This window comes from Gobio gobio (genome assembly GCF_949357685.1).
Source record: "Gobio gobio genome assembly, chromosome: 16".
Lineage (NCBI taxonomy): Eukaryota > Metazoa > Chordata > Actinopteri > Cypriniformes > Gobionidae > Gobio > Gobio gobio.
In genome coordinates, this window is record NC_137109.1 from 10,946,773 (window position 1) to 10,966,866 (window position 20,094).

At 41.0% G+C, this 20,094-nt stretch overlaps 1 protein-coding gene across 1 annotated transcript in view; it reads left to right on the top strand.

Moving 5' to 3' along the window:
• The first annotated feature begins 8,071 nt into the window (after positions 1-8,071).
• fgf18a (fibroblast growth factor 18a) overlaps positions 8,072-20,094 on the top strand; it is a 34,866-nt gene continuing 22,843 nt past the window's right edge. Inside the window, exon 1 of the mRNA XM_079839581.1 lies at positions 8,072-9,298. Within this exon, the coding sequence (XP_079695707.1) occupies positions 9,267-9,298 (32 nt within the window). The 5' untranslated portion in view covers positions 8,072-9,266. The remainder of the gene's footprint in view (positions 9,299-20,094) is intronic.

Genomic DNA, 20,094 nt, shown 5'->3' on the forward strand with positions numbered 1-20,094 from the left:
AATCCAATTCGTCCTAAACATACACATACTTTATATTAAGGGCTTCCTAATAACTGGTAAGAGTATAGTTTAAATCAGTAGACGCTTTGACAGATACTTGTGCTGACTAACAGCTACTACGTGCTGTTTAATGCGTTTGAGATGTGATGTGTTTCACAGGTATATTCTCCATCTTTAAATGTTAGAAAGTCATGCAAATATGTCAATTTTGCTGTCCGGAGAGGACGGGCCTTCTACAAGTGAATCTCCGCTAAAATTCAGGCTTCAGGCTGAACAAGTACCGCCACGTGCATGCACGCCAAACAGATTTTAACCCCCTTTTTGCACATAATATCTTGCATAGCCTATATTCATTACATTCACTATATTTGTTTTCTTAGCCTTCAATATCAACATTGTTTGTAGGACAACATTGGATATAAAATGTGGATGTGAAATATATATATTTTAAAATAAATACTTTTTTTTTATCCAAATAGAAAAACGTAGAAAATACTGAGATATATACCGCATCGCCATTTAAAGGGGTGGTAAAACACATTCTTTTGAAGGCTTGGCTGTGTTTGTGGGGTGCACTGTAACATGTGTTCATGCTTCGTTTTAAAAAAAATTGCCTTATTTTTCATATATTTGACCTTTATTCTACACTGCTCTGTCCCTCCTTGTAAAACGGTCTGATGCTTTCCGGGTTGTATGAAGCCAGTCCCTCAAAAATACGCAGTGGGCTCAGATTGGTTAGCTGGCCCAGTGTGTTGTGATTCGCTAACCGCAGTGCACGTCGGAAACGTCACGCCCCTTACCGGAGGCTGTTCAGTATTAGAAACAACGGCGTCAATAAAACCATATGAGCTCGAATCAGACCCAGAACATTTGAGTGAAGATGATCGAGCAGAACCTGTTCAGTCCTCAAGAGTAAAGACTGCGGATCTATAATGATCGCTACTGAATGGCACTTTAACTTTTGTATTTTTAGAACGATTATAGCCAAATATCTGTCGCAAGAACTAACGTTAACCCAAAACGAACACTAAGCACTGGCTTTAACTAGTAAGTTAGCCAAATCACATACAGAAGCATGTTTAGCAAGCCTGTAGATAAACAATACATAAAAGCTCTAATCAAAGATTCATTTACACTAATGCCAGGTTCGCTGTTGAGATTTTAACGTTAATGTTTGTAACGTTAGGTGTTCGTTGGATAACGTTAAGTATGAATGAGCATTTAACAGACTGGTTTGCAGAACAGCGTTGTCATCTGTTTACTTCCTTGCTACAACGTACAATTAACCTATTACAGGAAAACACATCGATGAAAAATAAATCAGACTTACAGGTTGTGGCCCGTAAACAGCTTCTGTTTGTAAATCCAGCTTTCAGGACAAGCCGTTGTGCATATCCTGTATTGAACTCGTGAAGTTTGTGGAAGTTTGTGTTGTCCTCCGTGAAATGTGCAGCGCGCGCGTCGTCTATCCACGCACCGGCAGTGTTTTTTTCACGCAGCTGACGTTGTGCAAATCTGGCATTGAAATCGCGAAGACGGTGGATGTTTTCCTCTGTTAGATGTGCTGCAGGGAGCCCTGCGCGTGCCTGATTCCCCGCTGACTCAAACACACGTGCATATAACATGCTGTATGTTAAACACTCTGCAACGCACCCCCGTCCCAAGGAAGGCTGAACAGAGCAAGTACCCCAGACCTGCAATCAGGATGAAAATAACAGCGTTTCCTCTGCATCGCGGCAACAACACTCCAGCCTACTAACCACAACAGCGTCGCGATACAAAATGGCCTCACCCCCCCTATTTAATATTCTCGGAGGAGGGGTTTATGTAAATATTGAGCCTGTTGATGTCACCAACCCGGGAGGAATGTGTGTAGTCGCCTACTGGCCGTTTGCTGTAGTTCTTAGAAACTGATTTCTTTAAAAGCAAATATCTCCCTTTGCTTTAAACTTTGAACGTTGTAACTTTGCAGATGTTGTTTATGCTCAAGCAGCAACATTACACGCTAGCTAAAGTTAGAATAGTGAAATCGTTGTTTACCACCCCTTTAACCAAAAAATACAGAGAAATTTATTTTGGCCATATCGCCCAGCCCTATATAGCGTAAGTGTCTAGCGGAAGCTTGATATTTTACTTTATAAAGTCTTAAGTATGGATATTTTTCTTACAAAACCCCATCGATTAGCTTCAGAAGGCCTTTATTCACCCCCCAAGAGCCGTGTGGAGTACTTTTATGATGGTTGGATGTTCTTTTTTGGGCTTCAAAGTTCAAAGTCAATGGACCCCGTCATTGCCAGCGTGAAAAATCGGGATATTCATTAATATAACTCTGATTGTGTTCATCAGAAAGAAAAGTCATATACACCTAGGATGACTTAAGGGTGAGTAAATCATGGGCTAATTTTCATTTTGAAGTGAACTACTCCTAAGTGAGAAAAGCACTCAAGCTTATACACCTAAAAAACTGTGGTGCATTTGTTTAGATCAATGAGGCCTATCAGTGTAAAAAAAGGAATACAAAACCAGTCCTAACTGAAAGAAAAGAGATTGATAAAAAGGACTGAATCCAATATTTGGCAATAACAGCATAATGAGAGATTTATAAGCAATTATTTGTAGGCAGGACCGGGTCATTTTTGACTGGGAACACCAAAAACTGAGAAAAACGCACAAAAAGATCACAAATAAAAAGTTGGGAAGCTGTTATACCATGTGTGAGCAAAGTCAGGAAGATTTAGTCCAACGCAATAACATTAACTGCCATTTTTTGGTGAGAGAATTCTCTCTGTGTCAAAACGACCGGAACTTAACATGAGGGTTAAATCAATCAGACTTTGCCAAGTCAGCCTATTTTTTTACCTCTACTGATCTATATAAGTAATCCTATTAAAGACAAAACAATGTTTTTTTTTTACAGTTGCTGACATGTCAGATTGACTAAACCAGAGGTCTGTTTTAAATGGAGGGAGTGCTCTGGAAATTGGATTGAAAAAAAAGTCATTATTTTTGCGATTCTGTCAGAATTTACAGACAGAATTTCCTGAGATAAGGACAGGCCCCTACCGTTCAGTCCCAAATCTACAGCCATGACCACAGGCCAAGTGCAATATAAATATGCAATATGCTTGACATGTAAATATCAGTGTATGTTGTGATGCAGCGACAATGCCCACATGCACACACAGCTGGTCTCGAGTCTTTGTCTGACTGTATTGAGCTGAAGTGATTGATGTTAATTGTAGAGCAGAATGGAGGTATTAAACACAGTGAAACTCACAGCCAAACACATTGCCAAGACAGACTCATTAACCCACAGCTCTTCCTCTCGTACCATCTCTAAGCAAGCCATCTCAAACAGAGACAATACGAGTGTGTGTGAGTGTGTGTGTGTGTGTGTGTGTGTGTAGAGCCTCAGCCAAAGATCAATAGCCCAAAGCTGCAAAAGCAAAGACATGGGCAATCAATACTGCCGCTACAAGCAGCGAGCAGGGACTGAAAGAAAGAGAGGGGGAAAGACGAGAGAATGAATTAAAGGGACAGGACAAAAAGAAAAACAATCTCTACAAATCACCCTTAAAATTCAGAGCAACAAAGCCAAAAAATCCAAGAGTTATGCACTTAGCACAGGGCTCTCGTACTTTTTGCCCAATGTATTTCTGTGACTTTTTCATGACCTTTCCAGTCTTTGTGATTACTGGATAAGGATTCACTAATAAATCATTCAGACAATTTGTGAATCGGTTTGACTAATTCATTGAAAAGAAGCGACTCGAAAATAACAATTCGCTCACAAATCAGACATCACTATGGCTCATGAGCAAGATTCACTTGATACAAGAACAATATCTAGCCGATGAAATATTTTAGAGCATAATTAGAGCAGTGTGCATTCATTATAGAAATTTCCATGACTTTGAAAATTAATTTCCATGAACTGGAAAGCACGGTTATAAAATTCCCCAATATTTCCAGAACTCTATTAGTAAATAACACAAATACTGTATTTGGGGTCTCACCTGAGTCTGAGTACATCAGGACCTCCAGTCCAGTACAGATGTTCATTATTAGTACCATAGCCTGATCACCTGGACACCAAAACAGGACAAAATTATAAACTTACAGTTGTGTGAATATTATAATAAATGTAATAAACATTCAAATATTAATTAATTAAGGGATAATCAACGGCTATCTGTGCATTAAACTATTTTATAAAACGGTTAGTTCTAGTCCATGATACTGATTGGTCAATAGCTGTGTTTTATTCACGATAAAACACGTCTATGACCGCTTCACCCAACAGTTCTGTGTATCGCTCATAAACTGTAAAAAAAAGCTGTTATAAATTCACTGTAAATCACGGCTTCTTGGGGCTTATTGCTTTATTAATGCATGACGTGGAGGCAAAGAACCGCCTAATGCGAAGCCTCCACGTCATGCATTAAAATAGTTTAATGCACAGCTAGCCTTGGATTGTCCCACTTATACAATGGTCATTTGCCAGCATTGACTACTTAAAGCTGTTATTGATGTTTGCAGCGAGTGTGCAGCGAGATCTCCGCTCTCTGAGTGCGAGTGACTTAAATGAAAACAGTGAATTAATAAAGAACAGTGATTGAACTTACAAGCCCAAATCAGAAAAATTTGGGACAGTATGGAAAACGCAAATAAATAAAAAAAAGAAGTGATTTCTAAATTTACTTTGACTTGTCTTTCATTGCAGACAATATGATCACAAAATATTTCATGTTTTGTCTGGTCAACTTCATGTCATTTGTAAATATGCATCCTTTCCTGTCATTCAGACCTGCAACACATTTCAAAAAAAGTTGAGACAGGAGCAATTTAGGGCTAGTAATGAGGTAAAATGGTTCAATAATGATGTGATTTGAAACAGGTGATGTCAACAGGTGATTGTAATTATGATTTGGTACAAAAGCACCATCCAAGAAAGGTCTAATCCTTTAGGAGCAAAGATGGGCCGAGGATCGCCAGTTTGCCAACAAATACGTGAGAAAATTATTGAAATGTTTAAAAACAATGTTCCTCAAAGAAAGATAGGAAGAGATTTGGATATTTCACATTCAACAGTGCATAACATAATTCAAAGATTCAAGGAATCTGGAGAGAATTTCAGTGCGTAAAGGACAAGGGCGCAAGCCTAAGCTGACAATCTCCGATCCCTCAGGCGGCACTGCATCAAGAATCGTCATTCATCTATAAGCGATATCACCACATGGGCTCAGGACTACTTTGGCAAACCTTTGTCAAGTACCACAATAAGTAGTTACATCCACAAATGTCAGTTAAAACTGTACTGTGCCAAAAGGAAGCTCTATGTTAACAGTGTCCAGAAGCGCCGTCGACTTCTCTGGAATTTCTCAATCAGAATCGAGTATTCAGACAGACCATGGTATAAAACCGTTTAATGCACAGGTAGTTCCAAGATGGGGTTAAATCACTATTTTGAAGTTATAAACGCACATAATTGATGATGAACAGAGTCAAGTACAAATCTCTCTCTCGATAATTAATAATATATAATTCATTCATTCAAATAAATGTAATTTTATGCACTACTTATATCTTTGTCTGATTCAAAGCGGGCAGAATGCTAGCTCTAACAAGCCATAACTGATGAAAATAACCGTCAATTTTTAACCTTACGGTCAAATATTGCGCTGCAAACATCAATGACAGCTTTAAGTGGTCAATGTTGGCAAATGACCATGGTATAAGCGGGATAATCCATGCCTAGTTGTGCATTAAATTATTTTAATTCATTCCGCTTCACGTCGGGCGGTTGCCTCGAAAATCACAATGCCTCGAAAATCATTTAACGCACAGCTAGCCGTGGATTATCCCTTACTTATTGCACAACTTTCATCCAATCAGAATCGAGTATTCAGACAGACCATGGGATAAATTATATTATGTACTTTTATAATAATAAAAATAATATATATATATCAAGAAAGAGATGTTGAAAACTGCAGCTGACTTCTGGTTTATTTCTTATATGTCAAGCACAAAACACTCAGGATTCGTTGTATTCTGTACATTATGTCAGATTTGCATACTATGGACAGTATACATTTTATCTAATGCAGAAAAATAAGAATAGCATGCTAGAATGCTATTGAGAATGTATCCAGATTGTTGCAATTGAGTACCTGATGTTGTCATGAGGGAATGTGGACAGGATCCTAGAGACGCCCTCTAGTGGAAGCACAGTACAGAATTCAATAGGAAACCGGATGCTGGAGGTGACGGACGTTGGGAAGACCGGAGGGAAATGGTCTCTAAATGTCAGGTGAATTAATAATGGTTCTTATCTGCCTCTTCTTTCCTCCTCTCCGTCCCTCCTTTCCTCTCTCTTCCTCTGAAAAACAACTTTCTTTCCAATGGCACATACTTCATGAGGTGGGAGAGGTTGAACAAGAAGCAAACATGAATGCATTTAGAGGAGAAAGCAAAATGTGTGTGTGTGTTACAATGGGTGGAGGGGACCAAAGGGATGACCCGCAAGTCCAAATCACTGACTAACTACTGACCCTCATGGCCCACTATTAATAACTGTCTTCCAGCTCACACACATGCACATGACTATTGTGTTTGAGTGTGTGCATGGGTTTACTTAGTTATACTTTGAGCTCAAAAACGTCCCCAGAAGTTAGTTAAAAGAGACAAAAGACACCCCCAATTAATTAAGCATGATCAGCCTGCTCTGTTGGCTGGATTTAACTAAAAGAGGTGTTCATCAGACTGGGAAACCAGCAAACTGTTTTAGGCTAGTTTAAGGTTGTAAAGTGTAGGGTTTGGTTATAACGTTCTCAAAACTTTAACGTTCTGGTTAAACAAACGTTCTTCTAGTAACATTAATAGAACGTTCGTTCAATGATGTCTGTCTTTAATGACATTTGCCAAACGTAATTTATACATCATCCATTAAACCTTTTTTTTTATGTTTTATTTGGACATTTGTCAAACATCTTTTAAACGTTATTACTAAGGCTACTGCTTGTTTCAAAACGTTCAGATGCAAAGTGATAAAATGACATGCTTCCTGAATGTTTTTCCCAACGTTAACATATTCCCTAACGTTTTTTTAAATCATTTGGAAAAACCTTTTTTGAAAACCTGTTTTGAACATCCAGAGAATGTTAAGAAATAACGTTTTCATAGCTTGACGGGAACACTGGCAAAACGTTCTTAGAACATATTTTTGTTAACTGGGTTAGTCTTGCTTTAGGTCTATATAAAACAACAGATGTCTATGGTATGTCCTCATTTAGATAGCTAAGTAAAAGTGTGTGTGTGTGTGTGTGTGTGTGTGTGTGTGTGTGTGTGTGTGTGTGTGTGTGTGTGTGTGTGTGTGTGTGTGTGTGTGTGTGTGTGTGTGTGTGTGTGTGTGTGTGTGTGTGTGTGTGTGTGTGTGTATGTGTGTGTGTGAGAGAGAGAGAGACGAGAGGAGGGGGTTCGGAGAGGGTGGGTGAGTGTTGGCTTGGCCGACCGTCTGCGGTTCTGTCGCGGTGCTGAGAAATGTTCCTTTTGGATCGGACCGTGAGCTTTCATACCTCCCTCTCGCTTTCAAACGAACCGTCTCTCTTCACTCTGCCCTCTTGAGTTTTACAGTCATGAAACGCATCAAAATGCATCAAAAGCACTAACTTCTGGAAGAACCGTAAAGTGTTCTGGCTGGTCCCGGTTTACACGAGGTGGGGGATATGGGTTTGAACCAGGGGCAGATTTTTACCCTCTTAAAGTGTAGGATTAGTTTGGGACCCGGCCTGAGCAGTGGGACCAGATATAGCGGAAGCGCGATGCGTCCCGGTGGGACCGCTTGTGCGTGCCTGCGCGCGCGCTCCTTTGTTGCGCACGGTGACATTGGCGTGTGTTTTCGCTGTAGTCGGGCGACATCACACAGAGGCTGAGTAATCTCATTTGGATCCAATAAGTGTGTGTGAGGGGGAAAGCAAAAGGAGACGGAGCGAGAGAGAGAGAGAGAGAGAGAGAGAGAGAGAGAGAGAGAGAGAGAGAGAGAGAGAGAGAGAGAGAGAGAAGGGGGGCTGGGGGAGGGAGGGTGGATTGATCTGAAATCTTGTTCTGTTTTTTTTTCTTGGAGTGATTTCTGTGCTCTGCCGTGGAGCTTCAGAAGACAAACGAGCGGAGAAGAAACAAGCCGCGTTTACGCACCGCGCGCGCAAAAACGCGTTGTTAGTTTTTGCATCCAACGTTTTATGTGAATTTGTGAATGAAAGCGGCTGAGGGAGAGGAGGAGGCGCAGGTTAAGTGGACGCTGCATCCAGTGTACGGGTCGCCTTCTTTAATGCGCAAAAAAAGACGCGTTTTACCTCACCGACCGGAGCCCTTTCGTCGGGCAGACTTTTGCGCTGTTCTGGGGGGAGCTGCAAACTTTCTTCATTTTAAAAATAAATAAAAAGCTCAGATTGCATTCTTTCCCCCTTCAAACATTTTGGAGGTGATGTCATCGGCCCGTGTTTTGGCTGCTGTTGCGCTGGAGCTCCAGAATTGAGTCCGGGAAATCAGGTGCAGGGAGCTGCTGTCGCGGGTGGCTGCGAGCGTGTGCCTCTCACCCCTCCGCCTTTCCTTCTGCTTTCACTTTCCCCCCCATCATCATTTCCCCATCTCCCCGGCGCAGCAGCCATGACCGAGCACGCTCCACGGCACCCGGGGTCCAGCTCGCCGCCGCCGCGTCTTCATCGCTCCATCCCCGTCCAGGTGCTTTGCCTCCCGCGGCGCGTCATTTCGCCCGTGGCGGATCAGCATTGACACAGACTCTCTCGCGTGCGCATGCACTCCACGGAATTAATCAGTTTTAATCCCTATCTGTGGAAGGACATTTTCAGCAGGAAAAGTTACGGTCGGACAGTTTGGAAACCTTTTGCTGGCTGTCAGGAAAGTTTTTATGAGCGGAAACGGAGCATAGGTGTGGGTCGCGTTTGAACTTCGCTTCACCTGTTCGTCAGACTCCGGAGGATTCAGCTGCGCCCCGCCTCGCCCCGCCCCGCCCCCTGCCCGTTACCGACCGCGGACCGCAGCCATCCGTATCGGCGGTGGCGCACTCACACCCCGCTGACCCCGAGCCGCCCGTTGACGGTGAAAAGATGCAGTCCACCGGCGCCAGCGGGAACGTCCGCCGACCCTGCATTCAAACGGATTAAACAAACCGGACAGACGTGAAGCCGTGACCCGGGGAGCCGTTTCTCAAGCGCGCACGGAGCCACACGGACGCGGAGGAAGCGATGTGGGCCTTTCTCTCCACGGTGGCTGTCTTGTAAGTCATTTCTGAATGACCTCATGCAGAATGAGTTGTAATACGTAAATTATTAATGCTGCTTTCAAAAAAGCTCAATTACCAGTCTGTGTGCCACACGCTTCACTTGACATGACAAACTCCCAAGTCTTGCATACATAATGATCTTATGACATCACACTTCTGGGTTACCATGGGCACAGATGTCAATCACACCCAGCTCAGGTAAGGCCCATCCAATGAAAACAGCTCCAAAGGTGTGTCTGCCACTCTCCCTATTTTCCTTTCTTTTTTTGTTGTGCACACATGGCAGTCATCTTGAGATGGTTATCATTCCTTTCCCAACCTGCGGATGGGACCAAAGGGCCTCTGATAATCCATATCCGAAAGGCAGACGGAGCGCCTGTCTGGTCCAGAGCTCTCCAAATTACTAATAATAACGCCCAAGGATGGTTGTTCAAGCAGGCGCAGAGCTGGCACCTTATCTGCTGTCTGGAAAGAGCGGCGGCCGTGTGACCTTCTCCGACAGGAAACTGCCGTTTAGAGACAGAAAAACATCAAACGGAGCTTTAACATTCTCAGACAGTTGTGCAGAATTAGCCAGGAATTGTGCAAGTGAGACTAGATCATGTTTGCCTAGCATGTGCGCTTGTTCTCAAGGTTGGTGTCGTTACGAACGGATTCACCATCTAACGATATCTAACATTTGGGGTGGTTTCACTTCAGGGTCTGTAGAAACAGAAGGAGACAGATGTGTTGAAGTCTCGTCCGCCTGTGAAAGTGAGAGGCGTTTCAGGTGCGCTAGAGGTTATTTGTTTGAGATGAGGTGAAGATAAGTCAGTCACCATTTATCAGACGCGTTTCTTCCGAAGCTCTCCTCAGTGGAGCACCTGCGGTTCAGTGACTTGCTCAAGGCCGTAGAGATAAGCTGTGGACAATGGAAGAAGACCTGATTAGTGCACTCGTGTAATCAGGACAGAAATGTACAAACCGCATGCTCTCCAAAAAGAATTGCATGGAATTGTGCCGATTTACAAACCAATCAATTTCCTGATTTTTAGTCATTGAACTTTCTTCCCTTTTCAAGTTTTAGTGAGTATGCTTTACAGGAAAATACTACTTCAGCCTTTCTACTTGCAGCTTCTTTGTGATCATTTGTGAAATCCACAAGCACAGTTTTGTTCTGGTGAAGCAGGTGACCAAAGAAGTCTCACTTGATAAGAACATCGGAAGCAAAATAGGTTTAAAACGGTCAACTTTATCCCCTGGTTTCACAGACAAGGCAGACTTAAATGCACGTTTGAGCTGTTTTAAAGGGTTAGTTCACCCAAAAATGAAAATTCTGTCATTAATTACTTACCCTCATGTCGTTCGACACCCGTAAGACCTCCGTTCATCTTCGGAACACAAATGAAGATATTTTAGTTGAAATCTGATGGCTCTGAAAGGCCTCCATTGGCACAATGCACGGTTCACTCTCAAGACCCTTAAAAGATACTAAAGACGTCATTACAAAGTCCATCTCACTACAGTGGTTCTACAATAACTTTATGGAGTGACGAGAATAGTTTTTGTGCGCAAAAAACCCCTAAATAACGACTTATATAGTGATGACGATTTCAAAACACGGCATCATGAAGCTTCGAAGCGTTATGAATCAGTGAGTCGAATCAGCAGTTTGACACGGGATCCGAATCATGATTCGACTCACTGATTCATAACGCTTCGAAGCTTCATGATGCCGTGTTTTGAAATCGTCATCACTATATAAGTCGTTATTTAGGGTTTTTTTGCGCACAAAAACTATTCTCGTCACTCCATAAAGTTATTGTAGAACCACTGTAGTGAGATGGACTTTGTAATGACGTCTTTAGTATCTTTTAAGGGTCTTGAGAGTGAACCGTGCATTGTGCCAATGGAGGCCTTTCAGAGCCATCAGATTTCAACTAAAATATCTTCATTTGTGTTCTGAAGATGAACGGAGGTCTTACGGGTGTCGAACGACATGAGGGTAAGTAATTAATGACAGAATTTTCATTTTTGGGTGAACTAACCCTTTAACTGAAAGCAACTTGCACTGGCAAATCTTAAAATATATCAGTGCCATTGTTTTGTCTCAAGATGCACACCAGTAATGCTTTTTTTCTAAGGCACGTTTATAAAAGCTACTTAAATGTCCTAATTGAACTAATCCTGGCTTAATCTTAAGCCCAGGCCTAAGAGGAGTAAAAATGTAGGAAAGGATATTTCCATATCAGGACCGATCCCGTGACCTTGAGTGAGTGCTGCAGAAATCAAGGCTTTTCCGGTGACATATGTTGCATGCAACAGCGCACAAACGGGACTTTCTGTTCCTGTAGATCTTTCAGAGAACACCGTCGGAACATTAATCTTAAGACTCGCAGCACCTACAGCCCTGACTACATTTCTCTTTCCTTCCCTGTGCTGCTATATTGTTTAAAGTTGGCCAGCGGTGTAAATTGTGCTTGAAGGGTGTGCAGGGTGATTTGGGATACGACTCCACCTCGCTGCGCTCAACTCTACACACGAACGCCTTCAGGAATCATTCTGTCTCAGGTTTGATGATGTCATCACCTTGCTTGTTTTGGCCGCCGACAATAGCGTTCAGTAGAGTAAAGCTCGCAGCTACTTTCTTTCTCTTTTCTCCTTCTCTTTCCCCATTCCCCCCACCCCACCTTTCTCTCTCTCTGGCAGGCCGCAGGCTCGTTGCGGTTTGGGAGGGATACGGAGAATCCGAGGTTGCAGCTGAAGTCGTTTTTTTTTGTGCATTTTCTTTCCCTCTTTCTCCCCTCACTCTCTCCCTCTCTCTCTCAGTGAAGCACTACTGTTTTAACAGCTGAGAGTTCTTACGGGACCCAGAGCCAGTCTCACCTGCGCAGCCAGGGTTTGGCAGCTACACCAACCGTACATGCACAGATCCACAGCCAATATGTGCTGATCTGCAGCCAGCATGCACAGATCTTGCATGTGCAAATCTGCATACAGTGCGGCCCGTGTGCATGCATGACCTCTGCTGCCTATTGGAGAAACACAACACATATCAGTCAAATTTACAGCATGTGCGTATAGTAAACACATACAAGAATCAGAGCTCAGTAAAGCACTAAATATTCATAATACACTCAAAAACATTCTTAAGATCGTATTAATGACCCTATAAGAAAATAGAAGTTAAAAATAAATAAATAAACAAACAAAATAGTTAAAGGCACATTATGTAAGATTTTTGGATTCAAATATCTAAAAACTACTAGAAAACTGTTATATATTTTTTGGAGTGTTGACATGTCATTATCCCAAATGTTCCCAAGAATGTTTAAATCCAGAGAAATAAGCAATTTTAACCAGGACACGGACCGCCGTGCGTTGCCTATAAATGACATCATACACTCTCAGAAAGAAAGGTACAGTGGAGGAGGTACAATTTTGTTCCTTGGGGAACAAAACGTATAACTGAACCTTTAAAGGTACACAATTGGTCCTTTGGGTACAATTTCACCATTGTTTTCCTCTACTTAGAGCAGGGGTAGGCAAGTTCGGTCCTTCAGAGTTTGGCTCCAACCATGAAAGACGTCTATAAAAGCTGTTATTGAGAATTAACAGTTTTAGATGTTGATGTTTTATTGAATATGTTTGGTCACCATTATGGTGATCAGTGTTTCATTTAGTTGGGCTGTTTGACTCTTGGCTTTTATGTGAGTTTGTGGTTTTTGTTACAATGTTAACAAAACACATAATCTGTTCAAATCAAAAGAAGCCATAAACAAAAACATTTTGACCAAACTCATCACTGACTAAAAATATTAATAAATAATACTCACCAATAAAGCTTTCTTGCCACAGATCAGACATTCTGATTTTGATTTTTAAATACATTCTAGGGGGAAAAAAGTTTAGACACACACAGATATCAAGAATCAGCGTATGAATCTCAACAATCGTGACATGCTTAATGCTGCAATGCATGCTGGGAGCCATGAGTTTTATACTGTGGTGGCTTAGTAGGGTTGGAGCTAAACTCTGCAGGACATCAGCTCTCTAGGACCGAACTTGCCTACCCCTGACTTAGAGGTACAAAAATGTACCCTTAAGAGTACCACCCCAGTGACGGCCACTTGTACCTTAAAAGGTAAAATTTTGTACTGTATTTTGAGAGTGTACCTGCGTTACCCTTGATTTTTTTGATTTTGTAGAAACCATGGAAACACCAAAGACGCTTTAGTATATTATGTGTTTATTAGACAGGTGAGCAAATGTTTGGATACATTCATCGACAGAAAACGAATCATTGTTATACAGCTCAACACAGTTAGTCTTATTGTTTAAATCTTGTTTTCTTGATTTACTGTGAGTACCATGTTTTACCATGCCTAATATAGATATAGCTTACTCCAGTGTGTGTAAGTGTCTCATATTAGCCGCTGAGCGAACGCACAGAGTTGCATTATAACAACTTTCAACGCAGTGAAATGTATGTAATATGATAAAACAGCGCTGCGTCACCCCACATACACATGAGCGGAAGAAGCGGAAGCGTCATCTGCGGCATAATAAAAGCGCTGTGAAATCCAGTTGTCATCAAGCTACGCCTTTATTTTGAATAAGTGACCTCTAACGGCAAAAAAGTACATATTATGGTTTTAATACAATAGTTTTATTACTTATGCCTAGGGCCACATGGAATCTGTGGACTTTTCTTGAGATTTCTGTGTAATTATGCAGAATGGTTTTAAATGTGTTAAAAATATCTAAGAATATTGGAACTGAAAACATTACAAATAAAATATAAAATATTCACTTCTTATTTAACTTTTATTTAAAGTTTACAATACAAATCCAAATAGAACTTGCTTTTTAAGCAAAGCTAGATCTCTCCTATAGTACATCCACTAAAAGATATTACTTTATCAACTGTATTGTACACAAATCATTAAATAAACAATGTCATATCATTCAACAGTAGAGCAAAATAAATAAATACCTTCCAAAGTAAATAAATTAACTACTTTTAATAGCTATAAATAAGTAATTTTTGCAAACAAAGGACGTTTCCTTCAAAAATCACTCTATTACTAAAAAAAAGTCACACCGATATGTGGAGAATACTACCCCTCACAAACACACACACGCAGGTTGTGTATGCTTCTCAAATGACAGGCACGGGTAATCTGCAGAGTTTTCTGCGGAAGTCTTCCAGATTCCGTGTGGGCCTGCTTATGCCTATTAGCTATTGTATAAACATACAAACCTGAAAAGTTTGGGCTCAGTAAGATATAAAAAATAAATAAACTAATACATTTATTCAGCAATAATGCATTAAAATGATCAAAAGTGACAGTAAAGGCATTTATAATGTTACAAAAGATTTCTATGTCAAGTAAATGCTGTTCTTTTGAACTTTCCATTCATCAAAGAATCCAGAAAATAAACGTATCACAGTTTCCACAAAAGCAGCACAACTGTTTTCAACATTGATAAGAATCATAAATGTTTCTTGAGCAGAAGATCAGCATTTTAGAACGATTTCTAAAGGATCATGTGACACTGAAGACTGGAGTAATGATGCTGAAAATTCAGCTTTGATCACAGGAATAAATTACAGTTTACAATATATTCACATAGAAAACAGCTATTTTGAATTGTAATAATATTTCACAATATAACTGTATTAATGTTTTTCAAAAACATTTTTAAAATCTTTCCGACCCCAAACTTTGGAACGCTTAGTTTGTGTATACAGCTTCAGGCATATTAACATCAGAAATGCAGACAGCATAAATCAGTGCACACCGGTGGAGAGGAGCTGTTTATGGGAGCAGGTGCTCACACACATAAACACACATGAGAACCTGGTCAGCACATGCACATCTGGTCAGTGATGATGCCGAGGTGTGTGGCCGATCGGGGATCTCAGGTGCGAAGGGTCAAAGCGCAGGTGTGCCGGCCAGACAGGTGAAGTCTGTGCCATTCGGTGACGCACCGTTTAGCAACATGATACACAGAGTGTCTGTTGCTGAGAAAACTTCACAAACACACGTGTGCTCGTGAGCATATTGGGCCAGTATGAGCGGAGGTGAAGAAAAGGGGCGTCTCGATCCGTTCTGGAGAGAGATGAGCCCATTTACATGCTTTTACATTTTCCTACAGCTTCATTTAAACATCTTCAGCAAGTGGAGGAGTTTAATAAAAGAGAAAATGGTTTTAGGGTGCGGTGACACCTGCACTTCATGACTTGTTTTATGTGCTTTATAAACGCCAGGAAACGGAATGACAGATCAAATCCCAGAATCTGGTTTGAATTTCTTTGAACACCCTGAAGATAATTCAGCATCAAGAGGTTTTGCTGGTTAGTACGGCCCTGTTAGACACTTTAACTATACTATCTGGCTGTAAAAACCATCTAAAGCAGTGGACTTTTTTTCCCTAATCACTCTAGAGCCGCAGGAAAAATGTCATATTACGTAAAATGATGAATAAATCCCTACAAAAAACTAAAGTTAAGGTCAAAAGTTAAAGGGGTCATGTCATACAGTATATGCATTTCCCTACTGAAAAGTTTGGAACTAATTTTTTCATCTTGTTTTCCAGCACAAATATCTAAGCGTTTTGAAAACAAGATACAATTATTTGATATACACTATGACTTAAAGGTGCACTATGTAACTTTTTTTTGTAAAATAACCACTAGGCCAGTGTTTTATATTTTGTTCAGTTGAGTACTTACAATATCCCAAATGTTTCCAACTATTTGTAAATTGTGAGAAATTGCTCTTTCAACCAAGGAACCGGGACATGTGTGGGAGTCGCCTGTCGATTGCGTCATATCTGCGTTCCCCTCGGTTTCCGTTTTTATTTTGCAGAAACGCTTTACTCTCACTGCAGTGTGAACAAGTGTCAATGCAGCCGCCGAGCGAACGCAGAGAGTAACGTCATATCATAATTTTCAACACACTCAAATGTATCTAAACAGAGCTGCGTTACCTCATACTCATGACCGCCGGCGACTGTGTCATAATAAAAGTCCCGCTGCTCGCGAGGCGTGTGTTGTGTTCATCTTATTAACAATCGCTACAGCGGTTCCTCAGCTCCACAACACTCGGTCCTGCTCTGCTTCATACTACAGTAACGTCAATAATCGCATCCATGAACATGATTTCTGTCGATTCTTTTCCACCGGCTGTGAGGTGAAGACCACATGTCCCAAGATTCTGCGCTCAAACGTGGCATCATAAAACTACGCCTTTGTTTTGAATAGGCGACCTCTAGCAGACGGAAAAGTTATGTAGGGCACCTTTAAGATATTAAGTCTTGTTTCCTGGAAAAGAAAAAAAAAGTGCTTAAAACTAGAAAAAATATCTGCCAATAGGGAAAGAAATATAATCTTGTTTTTATTTTTTTATTAATCTTATTTTTTGGATTGCATTGGCAGATATTTGTTCTTGTATATAAAATACAAGGATGGCACATTTCAAATCAAGTATTTCGGATTTGCATGTACCAGCCAAACAACTGCCATAATGATGAATGGGTATTCTAATAGATAGTTTTCTAATATTAGGCCTGCTTAATTCAGCTGTTGTGAGGTCAAAGGTTAAAGTGGACATATTGTGGAAAACCCTTGTCCTTGAAAATAAGCACACTCTAACATTCACAATGGAGATTTAGGGTCAGAGGGTTTACTAAACAGGGCAAATTAGCGCGAGAGCACACTTCCAAAAAAGTGCCGATGGGAGTGGAAAGTTCTGTGCATGATCTACTGATGAAAGAACAGACGCAGCCGGATCATTTCCATAATGATCAACACAGTCTACCAGTTAGCGTCTGGTTTAAGACGTGCTTGTTTTGGGCGGTAAATAATGCCGCAAACACCAGTAATCTGACGAGCGCAAACCTTAGTAAATCACCTTGCATGATTCATTTAAATACTCTCCTCCCATAAATTTTGCATCTGAGAGGGAACCTCCTAAATGCATATGCAATAAGGTCATTCGCAAAAATAACCCTGTCCACGCCTTTTCAGCGCTAATTCTTCACTGTGTGCCTTTAGTAAATCCTGACAGTAGCTTTTTAACGGCAAAAGGGTTTGCACTGGTGCAAGCTGTTAGTAAATCTGGCCCTAAACTGCAAAAATTACTTGTTCAGAAATCGTCTTTGTTATGACGGTTATGACATTTACATATCAAAGACAATATTCTAAGCAACTCACCAACTATTCAGCACTGTTCAGCAACTGAGCCTACCATAATGAACAACAGCATGAACACAGATAACAGGGAACGTTCTCAGAATGTTCTGGCAAGGTTCTTTTAATGTTATGGACAAGTGTTCTTCCAGTAAGATTAATAAAACGCTTGTTCAGAGTTATCTGGTCTTTAATAATGTGCTCATCGTTCATGGAAGCATTCACCTTCACTTATATGCAATCTTCCCCCAAGGGACTTGTATACAGACATGTAAACAATCATCAAACAGACTATTACTGTACATCATGTGTGGGTAGTTGCCAAGCGTGCAACAACGAAGAACATGGGAAATGTGGTTTTGTACACTGTGCAGCTATTATAGGGTGTGTTCCTGTGGTTTGCCGTTTAATGTAGGGAGTGTTTAGCTGGTGTGTACAACACATTTGAATGTGAATGAAATGTCACTGTGTGTGTATGTGTATACACAAGTCCAGGTATACCCTACGAGGACAAAATGTCCCAACAAAGATGGCAATATCCGAAATCCTTGTCCTTGTGGGGACATTTTTTGGTTTATAAATCATACTAAGTGATGTTTTTTTGAAAATGTAAAAATGCAGAAAGTTTGTGATGGGGTAGGGTTAGTGTAAAGAGATAGAACATACAGTTTGTACAGTATAAAAACCATTATGTCTATGGAAAGTCCCCATAAAACGTGAAAACAACGCGCGGTTAAGAACATTTTAAAGAAATGCTCCATTTCAAAACAAGTTAAGCTTTTCTTCTTCTTTTTGCTGTTGAATGTATCCTCCACACTACAGCAAGTCAAGTGTATTTGTGTAGCGCTTTTCAGAAATGCGCATCGTTCCAATGATCAGAATCATGATGTTAATTTGTATAAATATTAATTTCTTAATGCCATGTAATCACATTTAGTTTATTAGAGCTGGGCGATAATATTGTTTAAATTTTGCAATGATACATATAATCAAGTTGTTGAGATTTGCTCCAAAGTATATATCGCTATACGTGTGTGTACTGTATGTATGTGGATATATATATACACCAATCAGGCATAACATTATGAGCACCTTCCTAATATTTTGTTGGTCCCGCTTTGCTGCCAAAACAGCCCTGACCCATTGAGGCTTGGACCCCACTAGACCCCTGAAGGTGTGCTCTAGTGTCTGGCACCAAGATGTTAGCAGCAGATCCTTTAAGTCCTGTAAGTTGCGAGCTGGGCCTCCATGGATCGGACTTGTTTGTTCAGCACATCCCACAGATGCTAGATTGGATTGAGATCTGGGGAGGAATTTGGAGGCCTAGTCAACACCTCAAACTCGTTGTTGTGTTCCTCAAACCATTCCTGAACCATTTTTGCTTTGTGTCAGGGCGCATTATCCTGCTGAAAGAGCCACAGCCACCAGGGAATACCGTTTCCAGGAAAGGGTGTACATGGTCTGCAACAATGCTTATGTATACGTGTCAAATTAACATCCACATGGATGGCAGGACCCAAGGTTTCCCAGCAGAACATTGCCCAAAGCATCACTGCCTCCGCCGGCTTGCCTTCTAGTGCATCCTGGTGCCATGTTTTCCCTAGGTAAGCGACGCACACACACCCGACCATCCACGTGATGTAAAAGAAACCGTTCATCAGACCAGGCCACCTTCTTCCATTGCTCCGTGGTCCAGTTCTGATACTCATGTGCCACTGTTGGTGCTTTCGGCGGTGGACAGGGGTCAGCATGGGCACCCTGACTGGTCTGCGGCTATGGAGCCCCATACTCAACAAACTGTGATGCTCTGTGTATTCTGACACCTTTATATCAGAACCAGCATTAACTTCTTTAGCAATTTGAGCTACAGTAGCTCGTCTGTTTGATCGACCACACGGGCCAGCCTTCGCTCCCCACGTGCATCAGTGAGCCTTGGCCACCCATTACCCTGTCGCCGGTTCACCACTGTTCCTTCCTTGGACCACTTTTGATAGAGACTGACCACTGCAGACCAGGAACCAGGAACAAGAGCTGCAGTTTTGGAGATGCTCTGACCCAGTCGTCTAGCCATCACAATTTGGCTCTGGTCAAACTCGCTCAAATCCTTACGCTTGCCCATTTTTCCTGCTTCTAACACAACTTTGAGGACAAAATGTTCACTTGCTGCCTAATATATCCCACCCACTAACAGGTGCCGTGATGAAGAGATAATCAGTGTTATGCCTGATCTGTGTATATATATATACACACACAACTTTATATATATATATATATATATATATATATATATATATATATAGAGAGAGAGAGAGAGAGAGAGAGAGAGAGAGAGAGAGAGAGAGAGATGTGCAAAATATGAAATAATTTAGATAAAACAAGTATTTAAAAGAAAAAGAAAATTACAAAATCACAGTAGTCCATATGACTTGTGTACTATATTCCAAGTCTTCTGAAGCATATGCAACTTTGTGAGGAACAAACTAAAATGTAATTAAAAATTAACCATTTTATTAACCATTTTTATTTTATTTTATTTCATTTATTTTTTTGGTGCTCAACATCCATCCCCACCACTTTCACTGAAAGGAAAACAGCAGATCGGACATTCTGCAAA